Consider the following 16,788-nt stretch of genomic DNA (forward strand, 5'->3'; position numbering starts at 1 on the left):
GTTATTTTGTTGTGTACTCTGCAGATCAAAAGCGCTTCATGCTTCCTCTGAAATACCTTAAAAAACCAAATCATCAGAGCTATTCGACATGGCAGAAGAAGAGTTCGGATTGCAAAGAAAAGGACCTCTCACATTGCCATGCTAGGCAGAGCTAATGGAATATGCCGTCACTTTGATCAAAGGGCAGGTCACCAGAGACGTAGAAAAAGCATTACTGACTTCCACAGCTAGCAGTTTCTGTTATTCGTCTTCGACTTCCATTACTGACTTCCATACCTTAAAATACCAATTTGTAGCTTCTGAAGAGTTTATGTACAAATCAGATTTTATCCGAAATTTTATCCTTTTCTTTTTTTTATCAATCCATATTTAATAATAATTAAGCGGAAAATCCGTTCTTATCCAGCTCTCCTCTAATTTTATTAGGAGAAGGATTGAAAAAAAAAAATGACATAAACATATAAGAAAAACAGCACAAAAAGAAGAAATCGAAATCAAAAATCAAAAACCGTACAAAGAAAGTGTTTTATAGAACGTCACCGTTTTATGAAGGGAAGACAGGAAGAAAAAAAAAAAGGCATAAAGTTGGCTACTAATCCTCAGGATATTGATTTTTGCAAGAAAATTAATGTATTTTACTTATCTTGCTCTCCTCTAATTCTATTAGGAGAAGGAAACCTATTTTTACTTGGTAATGGTCTGAACATTCGAGGTATTCATATATATACATGCAGCAAAAACCAATTAGTTGATCAAAACCCTTCTCTGAGTTTGTGTTTGCAGTACAAATAATGGAGGAAAATCATAATAAGAACAAGGGAGTTGCCGCAAATTGCAGTAGTGATGATGACGTTGAGAAATATGTCAATTCGCTTCCAGTTGGGTATCGATTCGCACCTCATGATGATGAGCTGATTCTTGACTACTTACTGAAAAAGATCAAGAAACTTCCCTTGCCTCGTAACAGGATTCATGAGGTTGATTTGTATAAATATAGCCCTCGAAAGCTCACTGGTTAGTATTAAGTTGCATGCATCTATGCGTTTTCTTTTTCATCTTTATTTACTTTTATTTATTTTACGTGGAAATACTCTATTTTTTTAGGAATTAAATGGGAGTAATTTTAATTATAATTTTTAATCTCTTTTAGATTAAATTATATGAGTGTTAATACAATCAATAAATTCTAACAAAAAACGTATTTAGATTTTTAAAATTTTATCCAATAATCGTAAAAATTCTTAAAGTGTTTAGAGCTCCAAATAAACTCTTCAAGTCTCAAGATTGCTAGCCATCAACTTGGAACCTACTACTGGACAATCTCCAATGTAATGATGGAGGGCATCTCATATGCTGATGCCTCGCATATGTGATATTGTAAAGATGCAAGTTTTCCACGGGTTTTTAATTAACGAAAATTTTAAATTTCACATTTTTTTATCCCAATTTTACCTAAATGGTTATTTGCAATACCTGTGAATTTACCCACGTAATTACTGCAAAGTTAAGTTTGTTAAAGCACCCTTTGCTGGTTGCATTGGCTGTCAAAGCTAGCTCTGTGTTGATAAGTAACAAATAGTGATGAGAAATTTGGGCATCGCCGAAGTCAGTATCTCCATTGTGGTATTCTAGCGAGAGTGATAGGAAATTCAGCAAGAGAATGACAGCCTCTGCAGCGACAGGAGTTGGCCGTGACAGTGGCAGGGGGTTGAGAAGCGGTAGCGGTGGGTGGGAGGAGAAAGTTTACAGCAATATTAAGTGTAATATCGTTTTTTTTTTTTTCTCAACAATCTGCTATTTTTCTTCATATTTTAATAATTTTAAATGTAAAAAGTAATATTTTATTTATTAAAATCGACTTTACTATTTTTTTAACACCTTATCTAATCGAAATTAAAACATGAGAGACATGTTTAAACTTTAAAGGCTAATATAATTATTGGATTAAACTTTAAGAGTTTAAATAAGTCTTTTATATTAAGTTTTAATTAATATTTAATTAAAAATTATTGATATGTGTTCTCGAAACATTTTTCTATTTAATCTTTAAGTTTTAAGGTCATTAATTTTTGGATATCTGTAATTTGAAACTTAAATTCTTTTAAATATAAATTATTATTTAACCTTTAAATACTATAATTATTTATATTTTTGTCCTCAGTTATAACTTCATTCATCTGTTTTATCTATGAACTATGCAGAAATCTATAAACTGAATAGAGCAAGAGAAACCGAGTGGTACTTTTTCACTGCGAGGGAGAAAAAATACCCAAATGGGTCTAGACCGAATCGAAGTGCGGGAGATGGATTTTGGAAGCCTACAGGAACTGATAAAGCCATCCCAAATAACAAAAATCCTGTTGGTTTTAGAAAATCTTTGGATTATTGTTCAGGGAAGCAAGGTGAAGGAAGGAAAACGGACTGGAAGATGCATGAGTATTTGGTTAATCCAAAGCTTGTTTCTTCAACTACTACTTCCAGACCCAAAAACCCATTGCAACCTATGCTGGTATTTATTGAATTTCTTCTTTTTCTTTTTTTTTTTTTTAATTTCATTGATGATAAATAAAATAATTATGCAAATCCAAGTAGAGTGATTAGAAATCGATTCAAGTAGGGTGATGATATATTTCTTGTTTCTTTGTGTTTTTTTTTTTTTTTAATTTTTTTGGGTCAGTTGGATGAATGGGTTCTTTGCAAGATCTACAAAACCAAAGCAAAAAGAAAGAAAAACAATAATGATGAAGATGGAGGGATTGCTGTAAATTCAGAAACAAAAATCCCAAAAGCTGATGATTCCATTGCACAGCCTCCAGAGTATGATAATTCTTTGATGATTTTCGAAGAAAACGAGAATGGTTTTGGGTCTTCTTATCCTCCTCATCTAACATTGAATAACTTTGTCTATGATCCTTCACCAATGAACAACACATTTAATCATAACTTCAACTATGATCCTCCACCAGTGAACAACACATTCAGCAATAGCTTTGTTGTCTATAATGTGCCACCAATCCAATCCTATCTCCCTTCTTCTTATAGCTGCGACTTTCAACCCATCTATGGATGTGGAGATCTAGTTTGTTATAGTGATTGCATGGAGATGCCCACCATAAATAATCATCAATCAATGCCAACTGAGGAATCAATTCCTTCTCTCCCACCTGTTCAATCCATCTATGGATATAGAGATCAAGTTTGCTATAGCGACTGTATGGAGATGCCCACCATGAATAATCATCAATCAGTGCCATCTGAGGAACCAATTCCTTCTGTCCAACCTGACTTAAAATTGGGTGCTCAACCTAGCTCTTCAAGATCTGCCTATTCTTATTTGAGAGTCTCGTGATTGTGCATCTTCTTTAATTTTAGTTGGGAGTAGATTAATTTAAATTTATATTGGATTATATTTTTAAAATTTTCTTTTTAGTAATAAATACAAATTTAAAAATATTTTAATTATAAATAAAACATATTAAAAAAATCAATATTTAAATATTGTATCAATAAGTGAATGTCAAAGTATTAGTAACTAACAATTATGGGATTTAATTCTCATCCATTAGTTTGCTATAATTTGACATAATGCTATTGATGTAAGCAAGAATTATCTAATAATATAGACAGGAGGCACGCAACGTTATCATTTTTGTTCAGCAGTTATTTGGACTGTCGTTTTCGTTACCAATGTCTACACTACGAAACCAAACTTGCACAACTCTACAAGCTAAGTTCCCTTCAAAAGTAGATTCAAATTCATCTGGTCTTGAGAGGTTCAACTCTTGTCCGCTGTTACGGCTATCTTATATGGTCATGATTTATATTAGATACACGACAATCCTATGGTCCACCTTGATGGGTTGATTTCAAAACGTAAGCCGACATGCCCACCTCCCCAGCAAGCCCACGCATCCACCAATCACATGGCATTGGAGCTCCATCAAAGGGACTTGCTTCTGTTCTTTGTGTGTATATATTCAAGTCATTTCCTTTGCCCTCCACCTATCCCTAGAACTGTTAGGAAGCATTAATTCTCAATAAAACAAGATCAACTTTAATTAAGAATGAAATGATGATAATTAAAATTTTATTATTTAGCAAATTACCTCAAACAGTTTGAGGAATTTTTTGACCACCAGGCCGGGTTATAGCAAACCACCAGCCATCCAGATGTCCGGCCTCTAATGGTATGTACACATACCGGTTGTGAGGAAATTCTCCAAGACACTCTTAGAGAATATTGAGAGTTTTGAGTGCTCGCTCCTTTCTCTTTCTTTCTTCACCTTTGAATGGAAGACAAGCTTCCCTATATATAGGGAATAACATTTTATAATTATAAATTTAACCCTTTAAATTTATTAATTATAAATTGACCCCTATAAGAATTATAATTCACACAATTAATTCCTATAATTCTAGAAACTTTAAATTAAGTCTACACTCAATTGTTAGGACATTAAGCAGTCCAAATAAAATTTATACTTCAGTCCTTAAGTTTCTAGAATTATTTTTATCATGTCCAACTTGATAATTCAATTTAATTCCTCACTTACAGTCTTTATGTATGTGACCCATTAGGTTCCTAATATATTGGCAATAAATATAATTAAATAAAATTAATACTTTAATTTTATCATCAATTTACAATTGATTAATTATATTTGTAGATTATTATTGACATTTAGCAATGTGTAACGACCACCCAAATATTAGAACTTGTCAAAGTGGTTTGACTAACCTTTCTGTGATCAGTCTGTCAGTGTAATTAATATCCCTTCATCATAATATTTCGATTTATACATTGATGCATGGAATGTGTCTACTATATATAAATTATTTCTATCCTCCTAGTATGATTGATTAATTAAATAAGATCTCAATCTTATTTTACCTTGCGCAAGGATTTAACAATCCATACTGGCCAAGAACAATTGAAATATTTTCCTTAATTACCTAAGGTGATGAATTTTATCTTGACAATTAAATATCTCCACATAGTTCATACTATATCCAACAGCTGCCACATTCGTTATCTTTATATAAAATGACATGTGAGCAGTATCAAAATACAGTAATTCCTATATAAGATAACTTAATGTCTCAATTCTAAGGATTATTTACACGACTGTCACGTGAGTCCTTCCATAGACACAGGAAAACTTACATATGGAATCCTCGTGCGGGTTAGTTCAGTAAACTTGTCACCACATGCACTTATACGTTGGTTCTAGGTGAAGGAGCGGAAGTATGAAAAACATAAGTTTAGATCATTGAATTCAAAATTTTTCTTCTAGGGCCTCATGCATCATGCAAGATTCATTATTTATCTATTTGATTTTAATGATAAACAGCATATTAAAAAACTTTTAATATATTTTTGGATCTACATTTGCCATTTAAGATTTTAGAATTAACAGATTAATTCATTAGAACCCTAGATTAAATCAAGAACAAGTGCACTAACATTTTGATGAACTGTAATTGTGTTTGGCACCTTTGGGATACGTCTAGGACACCAGATGTTGTCCCTCTAGCTTATCCACACCAAGATCACCAATGGCAGCCCCTTGAACAGCCTCTCAAGCCTTTCCAATCAATTAGAAATTCAGGTTTTGCCTTTAGAGATGTTATAGATGTATACATGACACTAGAAACGATTTCTAGTATTTTTAATTCAAGAGAATGTTGGCAATTCTCTTTGAATTGATGAGAGATGAAGAAGAAGAGAGGGGAGAGGCTCTTTGGGTGGCGGCACAAAAGAAAGAACAACAGCCTATTATTTTGTTCTTTCATCCTTGCCCTTATATAGCTAGGTCACCACTTAAAACCCTTACCACATGTCACCTTCTGATTGGCTCTTAGTTTAATTGACCCAATCACATTGTGCCAAGTGTCAAACTTAGATTAAATCTTGACTTTGATCATCTTACATGATTAAAAGACATATGGCAAGCTTATGTGTAGTGACATGTGTCACCATCTCATGCTGCCACATGTCACCCTGTGAAATGATCAAAATACCCTTGTGTCTTAATTTTTGAGTTCTCAACCCAAAATAATTATTTATCTTCTTCTAACCAATTTATATCAAATATAAATTAATTAATTAATCTCTATTAATTAATTTCTCATAATTAAATTCATATTTAAACACTTTAAATATAAATTTAACTTATACTATACATCCAATAACCTAGATTTGGTTTCAGACCATGCTAGGGACTTTGCAATCTAATTGCAAACCAAACCTATTTAATTAATCAATTAAACTCTCTAATTAATTAATTAAATTATATTTAACTTGGTGATTACTTGTGTATGTGTGTGACTCACTAGGCTCATCACTAATTGGCAATGAGATATGATATCAACTCTTAATATCATTAGAACTCTTTCTTACCATAAATGATTTCTCTAAATCATTTTAGGCAGCTCAGAGACTATGGTTAACACCTCGTATAGCATGCCATAGCCACCTAATTAGTAATAAGATTTACCTTAAATGAACCTATAATCATATGTTACCATGCACTAGAATCTCTCTGTTTCAAAATCTCAATTCGAGCTGGAGTCATGGTTTATGTAAAACCCCATTTGCTATGAATATTATGTTCTCTTTTAATTACAGTTCTTGATTAAAAAGATTTTCTCATCAAAAACTCTTTTCTGAATAAATCTATCTGTCCTGGCCAGGAACTTGAAACATGAAGAACAATTAAATGAACATAGGATTTTATCCCTATTTACTTAGGGTAATAGATTCCATCTTGATCAACACCTACCTCCATATATAACTAGTAGGAGCCAACACATGCCCATATACCCATACACAGTACAAGTATAAAAGCAGTATCAAACTCAAACCACCTATATACAAGATAACTGTGCTATCTCAGGTCTAAAGATTATATGCACTGATATGATTTATGACAATACATTGACAAGAGTAAACTCCATGTGCTTGCCATAAATGTCACTGGTTCGGCCTACTTATCATGCATAAGTGCCTATCATGTTTGTTATATGGCATGAGACTCACCATTCCATCTTATTTACATCTCATGTAAATAACTTGGGAACAAACATGATTACAATCTTTCTGGATAAGTCATGTCCTTATTGTGAAGTATCCTTGATTGTGAACTAATTTATGATACTTTGTGCTAGAAATACTATCACTCATATTCTTAACAACTTAAGAATAAAATTTCTAACAAAATATCAATGGACCTTTTCTATTACACATAAATATATTATGTAAACAGAAAAGTGAAAATGCCTTTTATTAATAAAACATGTACAAGATACATACTAAATGATATGCTCTAGGGCATACTACTAACACTAGGTATCTCACATACCTCAGCTTAATGAGAACTGCTGCTTCCTTTCATAAAGGAAAAAATGCAACGTAAACTGGTCTCAATAGTTATATCAATGTCCGATATTGATATAACATTGACCAAGAACATTTTTGGAATAATGCTATAATGCAGTCAGAATCTCATAATTATAACAATATTATAATTTCCACTGCTATGCATATAAGTCCCACGGACTTTATCTTTATTAATTAATATTCATTAAAATTAAATTAAACATCAAAGATAAAGGAACCTTTTATTAAGAATAAAGTGTATATATATGAATTAAGTGATCACACTTGCAATTAACACATTGGCTGCAGTGCACATACACTAACAATCTCCCACTTGCATTAAAGCCAATCACCCATGTATCTAATACCATAACCCTGCAGGTGGTGATCGTGTCTTTGCTAGGACAACGCCTTAGTAAGAGGATCTGTAAGATTTTCTTCAGTGTGGACCTTTTCTATCATTGCATCTTTTCGCTCAATGATCTCTCTGATCAAATGGAATCTCCTAAGTACATGTTTGGATCGCTGATGAGACCTTGGTTCCTTAGCCTGTGCTATGGCTCCATTGTTATCACAGTACAGAGTTACTGGATCAATAATGCTAGGAACCACACCAAGTTTAGTGATGAACTTTTTGATCCAAATAGCCTCTTTTGCTGCCTCAGATGCAGAGATATACTCAACTTCAATTGTAGAATCTGTTGTAGTTTCTTTTTTGGAACTTTTCCAACTCACAGCACCACCATTAAGTATGAAAATATAACCAGACTAGGATTTGCTATCATCTTTTTCAGATTGAAAGTTGGCATCGGAATACCCTTGAACTACCAGTTCACCATCTCCATAGACCATAAACATATCTTTAGTCCGTCTCAAGTACTTAAAAATGTTCTTTACTGCTGTCCAGTGACGTTCACCTGGATTAGCTTGGTATCTACTAGTTATGCTTAAAGCATAAGATACATCTGGTCTTGTACATAGCATCGCATATATGATAGATCCAATAGCTGAGGCATAAGGGATTCTATCCATTTTCTCTTTCTCAATATGTGTCTTAGGACACATATCTTTGGAAAGAGAAATACCATGCGATATAGGCAAGAATCCTCATTTTGATTCTTCCATGTTAAACCGTTTTAACACTTTGTCTACGTACATAGATTGTGAGAGACCAAGGAGCCTTCTGGATCTATCTCTATAGATTTTAATTCCCAAAATATAGGCTGCCTCTCCCAAATCCTTCATGGAGAATTTCTTGGATAACCATATCTTTACAGATTGGAGTAATGGCACATCATTTCCTATTAATAATATGTCATCTACATATAAAATAAGGAAAATGATTCCACTCCCACTAACCTTCTTGTAAACACAAGGTTCATCCATATTTTTAATGAAGTCAAACTCTTTGACTGTTTCATCAAAACGGATGTTTCAACTTCGTGAAGCTTGCTTTAGTCCATAAATGGACTTTTGAAGCTTGCATACTTTGTTAGGAAATTCTTTGGATTCAAACCCCTCAGGTTGTGTCATGTACACATCCTTTTGCAAATTCCCATTTAGGAATCGGTTTTGACATCCATTTGCCAAATTTCATAATCATGGTATGCATCTATAGCAAGCAAAATCCTTATAGATTTTAGCATGGCTACTGGCGAGAAGGTTTCATCAAAGTCAATGCCTTGCCTTTACCTGTAACATTTAGCAACTAACCTGGCTTTATATGTTTGTACATTGCCATCCGTGTCAGTCTTTCTCTTAAAGAGCCATTTGCACCCAATGGGTTTTATCCCTTCAGGTGGTTCAACCAAAGTCCATACTTAGTTAGTGTAAATGGAATCCATCTCAGATTTCATGGCTTCAAGCCATTTCACAGAGTCAATGTCACACATTGCTTCCTGAAAGTCAGTAGGCTCTTCTAGTAAGAATGACATGTCATTATCAGCTTCTATTAAAAGATCCAATCTTGTAGGAGCATGACGTATTCTACTAGACTTTCGAAGTTCCTATGTTACTTGAGTTTCAGGCTGTGCATCTGATGCTACAGTCTCACTCATCGGTTTCATTTGGATGGTAATTTGTGGTTCTTAAATTTCTTCAAGATCTACTTTACTCCCACTGCTACCTTTGAGAACAAATTCCCTTTCAAGAAAGGTAGCATGTCTTGAGACAAACACATTTTGCTCAATTGGATGGTAGAAATAATATCCAATTGTTTGTTTTGGATATCCCACAAATTTGCATTTATCTGATTTAAAACCTAGCTTATCAGAAATTTAACGCTTCACATAAGCATCACATCCCCAAATCTTTATATGTGACAGTGAAGGTCTCTTGCCCATCCATATCTCATATGGTGTCTTTTCAATAGATTTGGATGGAACTCTCTTCAGAAGGTATGCAGCAGTTTGTAGGGCATTGCCCCAAAAAGAAACTGGAAGGTTAACATTACTCATCATGGATCGCACCATATCTAATAGGGTTCGGTTCCTTCTTTCAGAAACACCATTGTGTTGTGGCATTCCAGGAGGTGTCAACTGGTGAAGAATCCCATTCTCCTTTAAATAATCTTGAAACTCCTGACTTAAGTATTCTCCACCTCGATCAGATCGGAGTGTTTTAATACTCTTTCTAGTTTGTTTCTCCACTTCACTTCTGAATTCTTTGAACCTTTCAAAAGATTCAGATTTATATTTAATTAGATATACATGCCCATATCTAGAATGGTCATCAGTAAATGTAATTAAATATGAGTACCCTCCTATAGCATGGGTAGTCATTGGCCCACATACATCTGAATGTATTATGCCCAATAATTCAGTAGATCTTTCACTCTTTCCAGTAAAGGGTGATTTGGTCATTTTTCCCATTAAGCAAGCTTCACATGTTTCATATGATTCATAATCAAAAGGATCAAAATATCCTTCCTTATGTAACTTTGTGATTATTGTTTCATTTATAGGACCTAATCTACAATGCCATAGATAGGATGGATTTTGATTATCTGATTTTAATTTCTTGCTATTTATGCTAAGAACAGGCCTTTCAAGATCAAGTATATACAAACCATTTGCATAAACACTAGATCCATGGAAAATATCATTATTATAAAAGGAACAACATTTGCCTTCAATAATAAATTTAAAACCATTCAGTGCTAGGCAAGATACAGATATGATATTTCTAGTTAGTACTGGAACAAAATAACAGTTATCAAGTTCAAGCAAAAGGCCCGTAGGCAGAGACAAAATACATGTTCCTACAGCTAAAGCAGCAACCCTTGCTCCATTTCCAACCCGTAGGTCCATTTCACCTTTCTGTAAAGGTCTAGGTCTTCTTAGTTCCTGCATATTATTACAAATATGAGATCCACATCTGTATCTAATATCCAAGAACATGAATTTGACATAGAAAAATTTATCTCAATCATAAACATACCTGAAGTAGAAGCTTCATTAAGCTTCTTCTCCTTCAGTGCAACAAGATAATCAACACAGTTCCTCCTCCAGTGACCTTCTTTGCCACAATGATGGCAAGTACCTTTGTCATTTTTAATGCCCCCAGTAGGCTTAAGTGCTTTAGGGAAAGTCCCTTTCTTCTTATTGTTCTTCTTCTTGGACCTTTTGGATTTAGTCTTAGAAGATTGAACCATAAGAATAGGGGACTTGTTCTTCTTAAGTTCCCCTTCAGCAGTAGTTAGCATCCCCAATAGTCCAGGCAATGTAGTTTCCAACTGATTCATGTTGAAGTTCATTATGAATTGTGATAAGCTAAGAGGTAGAGACTGTAAGACCAAGTCAATACTTAACTCATGATCCATGACAAAACCCAATTGGCCTAATTTTTCAATATAGCCAATCATCTTCAGAACATGAACATTCACTGAAGATCCTTCTATCATCTTATAGCAGAACAATTCCCTTGATACCTCATACCTCTCATTCTTGCATTTTGAATCAAACAACTCCTTGAGATGCCAAATGATAGTTTGAGAATCCATATTCTCATGCTGCCTTTGAAGTTCAGGAGACATGCTAGCCAACATCACACATGTGGCTTGCTCATCATCATCTGTGTGATGAATGAACTCACTTAGTACCTCTTCAGGAGCATCAACAGGAGGAATACTGGGTTTAGCACGTTCAAGGACATATAGCCTCTTTTCGTGCTTGAAAACAATTCTCAAGTTTCTGTACCAGTCTAAGAAATTTGGTCCAGTCAACTTATTAGCATCCAGTATGCTACGTAGGGAATGGTTGTTACTCATGGTGATATTAGTGACCTACAAATGCAAAGATAAAATTGTATTAATTTCATGTATATAATTTTCATTAACCAAATTAATATAAGGTCTTTAATATCCATTTGGTCTCCCACTATTTTACTCAAATTAATAGCCCTCACCATTAATTCGGGAAATTTAACGCATTAATTTTCTTAGTGGGCTAAGACCCCATTTAATTTTATTTGACCTTGAGTGTGCTCAACAAATCAAAATAAAATAAAATTAGATAGATAACTATTTATCAATCACATCTCTATGTGACTCCTAGATTAGTTAGGTGACAACTATTTATTTAAACATAATTTTATGTTTCTCCTAACTATGCCTCTGATTCTACATGATCATGAGTATGCTCATCCAAATCATGTAAATCAGTTAAGTAAAACCCATTGTTCAGAAATATCCAATATTTCATAGCCATAAAACATGTTCGAGAGAAAAGCAACCTTGAGTGTGCTCAACAAGTTAACTTTAATATAGAACTCAGGTTTATACTATAATAATGGAAGGCATCATGTTCATAACATGTACTTAATATTTGAATGAGGGATTTTAGGTCTATGCCAATTTTTATGTCTCATTAATTAACATGCTAGCAATATCATACATCACATATATATAACATACACCCCTAGCATGCATTTCTAATTGGATGATTATGGACTTTACTAAATAATTCTCTCGAGCCATTTGAGAGAATTATAAGGTCAAAAACCTAGGTAGTAGCATTGTAGGACTTCATAAGTCTTCTTAGCAGCTCCTTGAAGTATATTCATTAGCTCCTCTTTCTGCTTACATTCACAAATAATTTTCTTATCTACTCTTTCTAAAACTATATAACGTTTACATATTTCAGAAATAGAAACCTCGAGTTATATTCGAGGGGAGTAAGATGAAAAAAGAATTTACAACACAGAATATAAGAGAAGGCAGGAAACACAGTCCCTATTTATGAATATACAGACATTCAACCATATAAAGAGCAATCACGTTGGTCTTTAGTCCATAACCATCCATCATGCATTATAATCAAATTAAAATGCATAAATAAATTTAATCATCCTCATTGTTATTGTTGGTTTTATGTGTAATTAAAATAATATTTCTAACAATTAGAAATATTAAATCAAAATATATAATGTTTCTCCCACTGAATAATTCTATTTAATTGTCTTGGAAACAATTTTCTTTAATTAATAAGTAATTTAATCACAATTAAATGCCTATTAATTTAACAAAACAATTAAATCAAATTTTATACTACCCAATGCAATATATAATTTAGAAACAATTTTCTAATATTATATATATATGTGAGTTAAACAATTTAATTCAATATCTAATCTAATTAGATAATTAAAATCTAATTAGATAATTAAAATCTAAAACAATTTTAGATGCTCCATAATTTGCCATCAATTTTAGAAAACACATTTCCAAAATTGATATTGAATTAAACAATTTAATTCAATAAATTCCTTTATTTCAAATGCCCTAAATTAATTTTAGAAACTAATTTCCAAAATTAATATTAAATTAAACAATTTTAATTCATTTTCCAATTGAACTAAAATAAAATCACAATTTTATTTATTTAAAAACCAAAAGTAGAATTAATTTTAATAAAATAATATTATGCAATTATTAATTTTAGTCAATAGGAAATTCAAGGGCAAAACTGGAATAAGGAAATCATAATGGCATAATTGTAAATTCTGCCAAAACAAGAACCTATTTACAGCCACATGACCGGTGGCAATTTTGTAAATAAATAGCAGTGGCAGTTTTGCAATTACAAGCAAAATTGGTAGTATTACACAGTGGCAAAACTGTAAATATCATGAAACAGAGGGGCAGCAGACTGCCCCTTTCTCCTTCCTCTTCCACTTTGGTTTTCCAAAAAAAAAACCAGCAACTCACACTTGTAACCACCAAGTGCAGCAAGTTCAGCAGCCATCTCCATGGCTGTTTCCGGCCGCAGGAGTGTCGTTGACACTGCCAGAACCAGCCAGCAGTAGCATCAAGCTGCCATTCTCCTGTTGCACAACCAGCAGCTTCGCATGGCTTTGACAGCCATAAATCTGCTGCATTTGAGCCGGCTGGACGATGCATCGCCACTAGGAAGACCACTGGACATCCAACATGCATTCCGGATGGTCCTTTGGCATAGCCAATCTCCAGCAAACGAGCTTCCTTGCTCGATCTGGAAGACCCTCAAATGGGTTTCAAAAAAAGAAAAAAAAATTCTAGATTTTTCCTTTTTTAATTTTATGAGGAAAATTTCAAAATTACTTTGATTAAAATTAATTTTTATAGATTAAAATCTATAAGAAACAAAACCAAATCTTCAAAATTTTCAGATCCAAATTTGAGCAGAGGAAAGAAAAAAAAAATGGGAGAAACAATATATAATCACATGAATTTAATACTCAAACTAACACCAACAACAACAAACCATTCCACAATTAATTAAAATGGCTCTGATACCACTGTTAGGAAGCATTAATTCTCAATTAAACAAGATTGACTTTAATTAAGTATGGAATGGTGATAATTAAAATTTTATTATTTAGCAAATTACCTCAAACAGCTTGAGGAATTTTCTAACCACCGAGCCGGGTTGTAGCAAATCACCAGCCATCCAGATGTCCTGCCTCTGATGGTATCCACACAGACCGGTTGTGAGGAAATTCTCCAAGACACTCTTAGAGAATATTGAGAGTTTTGAGTGCTAGCTCCTTTCTTTTTCTTTCTTCACCTTTGAATGGAAGACAAGCTTCCCTATTTATAGGGAATAACATTTTATAATTATAAATTTAACCCTTTGAATTTATTAATTATAAATTGACCCCTATAGAAATTATAATTCACACAATTAATTCCTATAATTCTAGAAACTTTAAATTAAGTCTACACTCAATTATTAGGACATTAAGCAGTCTAAATAAAATTTATACTTCAGTCCTTAAGTCTCTAGAATTATTTTTATCATGTCCAACTTGATAATTCAATTTAATTCCTCACTTACAGTCTTTATGTGTGTGACCCATTAGGTTCCTAATATGTTGGCAACAAATATAATTAAATAAAATTAATAATTTAATTTTATCATCAATTCACAATTGATTAATTATATTTGTAGATCATTATTGACATCTAGCAATGTATAATGACCACCCAAATATTAGAACTTGTCAAAGTGGTTTGACTAACCTTTCTGTGATCAGTCTGTCAGTATAATTAATATCCCTTCATCATAATATTTCGATTTATACATTGATGCATGGAATGTGTCTGCTATATATAAATCATTTTTGTCATCCTAGTATGATTGATTAATTAAATAAGATCTCAATCTTATTTTACCTTGCTCAAGGATTTAACAATCCATACTGGCCAAGAACAATTGAAATATTTTCCTTAATTACCTAAGGTGATGAATTCTATCTTGACAATTAAATATCTCCACATAGTTCATACTATATCCAACAGTTGCCACATTCGTTATCTTTATATAGAATGATATGTGAGCAGTATCAAAATACAGTAATTCCTATATAAGATAACTTAATATCTCAAGTCTAAGGATCATTTACACGACTGTAACGTGAGTCCTTTCATAGACACAGGTAAACTTTGATATGGAATCCTCGTGCGGGTCAGTTCAGTAAACTTGTCACCACAAGCACTTACACGTTGGTTCTAGGTATCTCACATACCTCAGCTTAATGAGAACTGCTGCTTCCTTTCATAAAGGAAAGAATGCAACGTGTACTAGTCTCAACAGTTATATCAATGTCCGATCTTGATATAACATTGACCAGGAACATTTTTGGAACAATGCTATAATGCAGTCAGAATCTCATAATTATAACAACATTATAATTTCCACTGCTATGCATATAAGTCCCATGGGCTTTATCTTTATTAATTAATATTCATTAAAATTAAATTACACATTAAATATAAAGCAGCCTTTTATCAAGAATATAGTATATATATATGAATTAAGTGATCACACTTGCAATTAACACATTGGCTGCAGTGTACATACACTAACAAGAACAGCATTTGCAACTTTGAATTCTAAAGTTCTCTTTCATACCTCACAAGTTCCCTCAAATCCCTTCCTTTAGTAGCAAGATGATCAGCACTAAGAGACTACTCAAATTGGCACGAAAATGGCATATGCTAGCTGCTGTAAGGCGAAAAAGAATCACACCGCCACAGGCTATTGGAGAAGCGAGTAGTTGTAGCACATTAGAAATGGCCAAAAAGGGCCACTTTGTTGTGTACTCTACTGATCAGAAACTATTTTGATTCCTTTGGAGTATCTCAACAATGAAATTATCAAAGAGCTATTCAATATGGCAGAAGATGAGTTTGGATTACCAAGCAAAGGGCCTCTTACATTGCCATGCGATGCAGAGTTCTTGGAGTATGTAATTTTCTTGGTCAAACAGCAGGTTACTGGAGAATTGAAAAAGCATTAATAATGTCCATAGCTAGCTGCTGTTCATTGTCTTTCTATCTCCAACAGAGAGAAACAAGCCATCAACTACCAGTTTGCAGCTTTTGAAGAGTTACAATTAGATTCAAAAACAATGTATGCAATGAACACAATTTAATAGAAATCTCAAATTCTTTTCATGATTAGTTCTAACTCAAAGTGTAGGCCTGCATATGCTCACACTACCTGGCATGCAGCAAATTCACAAGTATACTTGGAATTATCATGTGTACTGTTTTGAACTTTGGTTTGTAATAGTAAATTATAACCCATACAGGCCTCAATTACTGAACACCATAATCAGCATAATGTTACTCTTCTTCACGAGAAATTTTCCATATTCACCTTTGAAATTTGAATTTTGTAATCATTATTCGTGACATGTATGAGTTTTAGGGAAAAAAAAACAACTCTGTTACTTATTTTGTTAGTCTGATCAGAATCAGCGAAACATGTGCCATGTCGTCCTCATTTAAGGGAATGCAAGAAAATGTAATATTGAAGAAACAAAGTAAAATCATTAATTCACCATGATCATGTTGACCTACCTTCTACAATCCTAGGTTAGGAGGTGAAGACTATTTCTGAACTTGCAGACAATGAGCACAACAAATG

General features: G+C 33.2%; 1 protein-coding gene and 1 pseudogene across 1 annotated transcript; both read left to right on the top strand.

The window, feature by feature from the left end:
• Positions 1–791: 791 nt before the first annotated feature.
• Positions 792–3,349, top strand: LOC131182040 (NAC domain-containing protein 1-like). The gene is made up of 3 exons (XM_058150666.1): positions 792–1,014; positions 2,202–2,509; positions 2,678–3,349. Exons 1-3 carry the CDS (start codon positions 792–794, stop codon positions 3,347–3,349), a joined length of 1,203 nt encoding a protein of 400 aa, XP_058006649.1.
• Positions 3,350–15,742: 12,393 nt separating this feature from the next.
• Positions 15,743–16,315, top strand: LOC131182486 (auxin-responsive protein SAUR68-like; annotated as a pseudogene).
• Positions 16,316–16,788: the final 473 nt, after the last annotated feature.

The sequence above is a fragment of the Hevea brasiliensis genome, chromosome 8 (assembly GCF_030052815.1).
Source record: "Hevea brasiliensis isolate MT/VB/25A 57/8 chromosome 8, ASM3005281v1, whole genome shotgun sequence".
Classification (NCBI taxonomy): Eukaryota; Viridiplantae; Streptophyta; class Magnoliopsida; order Malpighiales; family Euphorbiaceae; genus Hevea; species Hevea brasiliensis.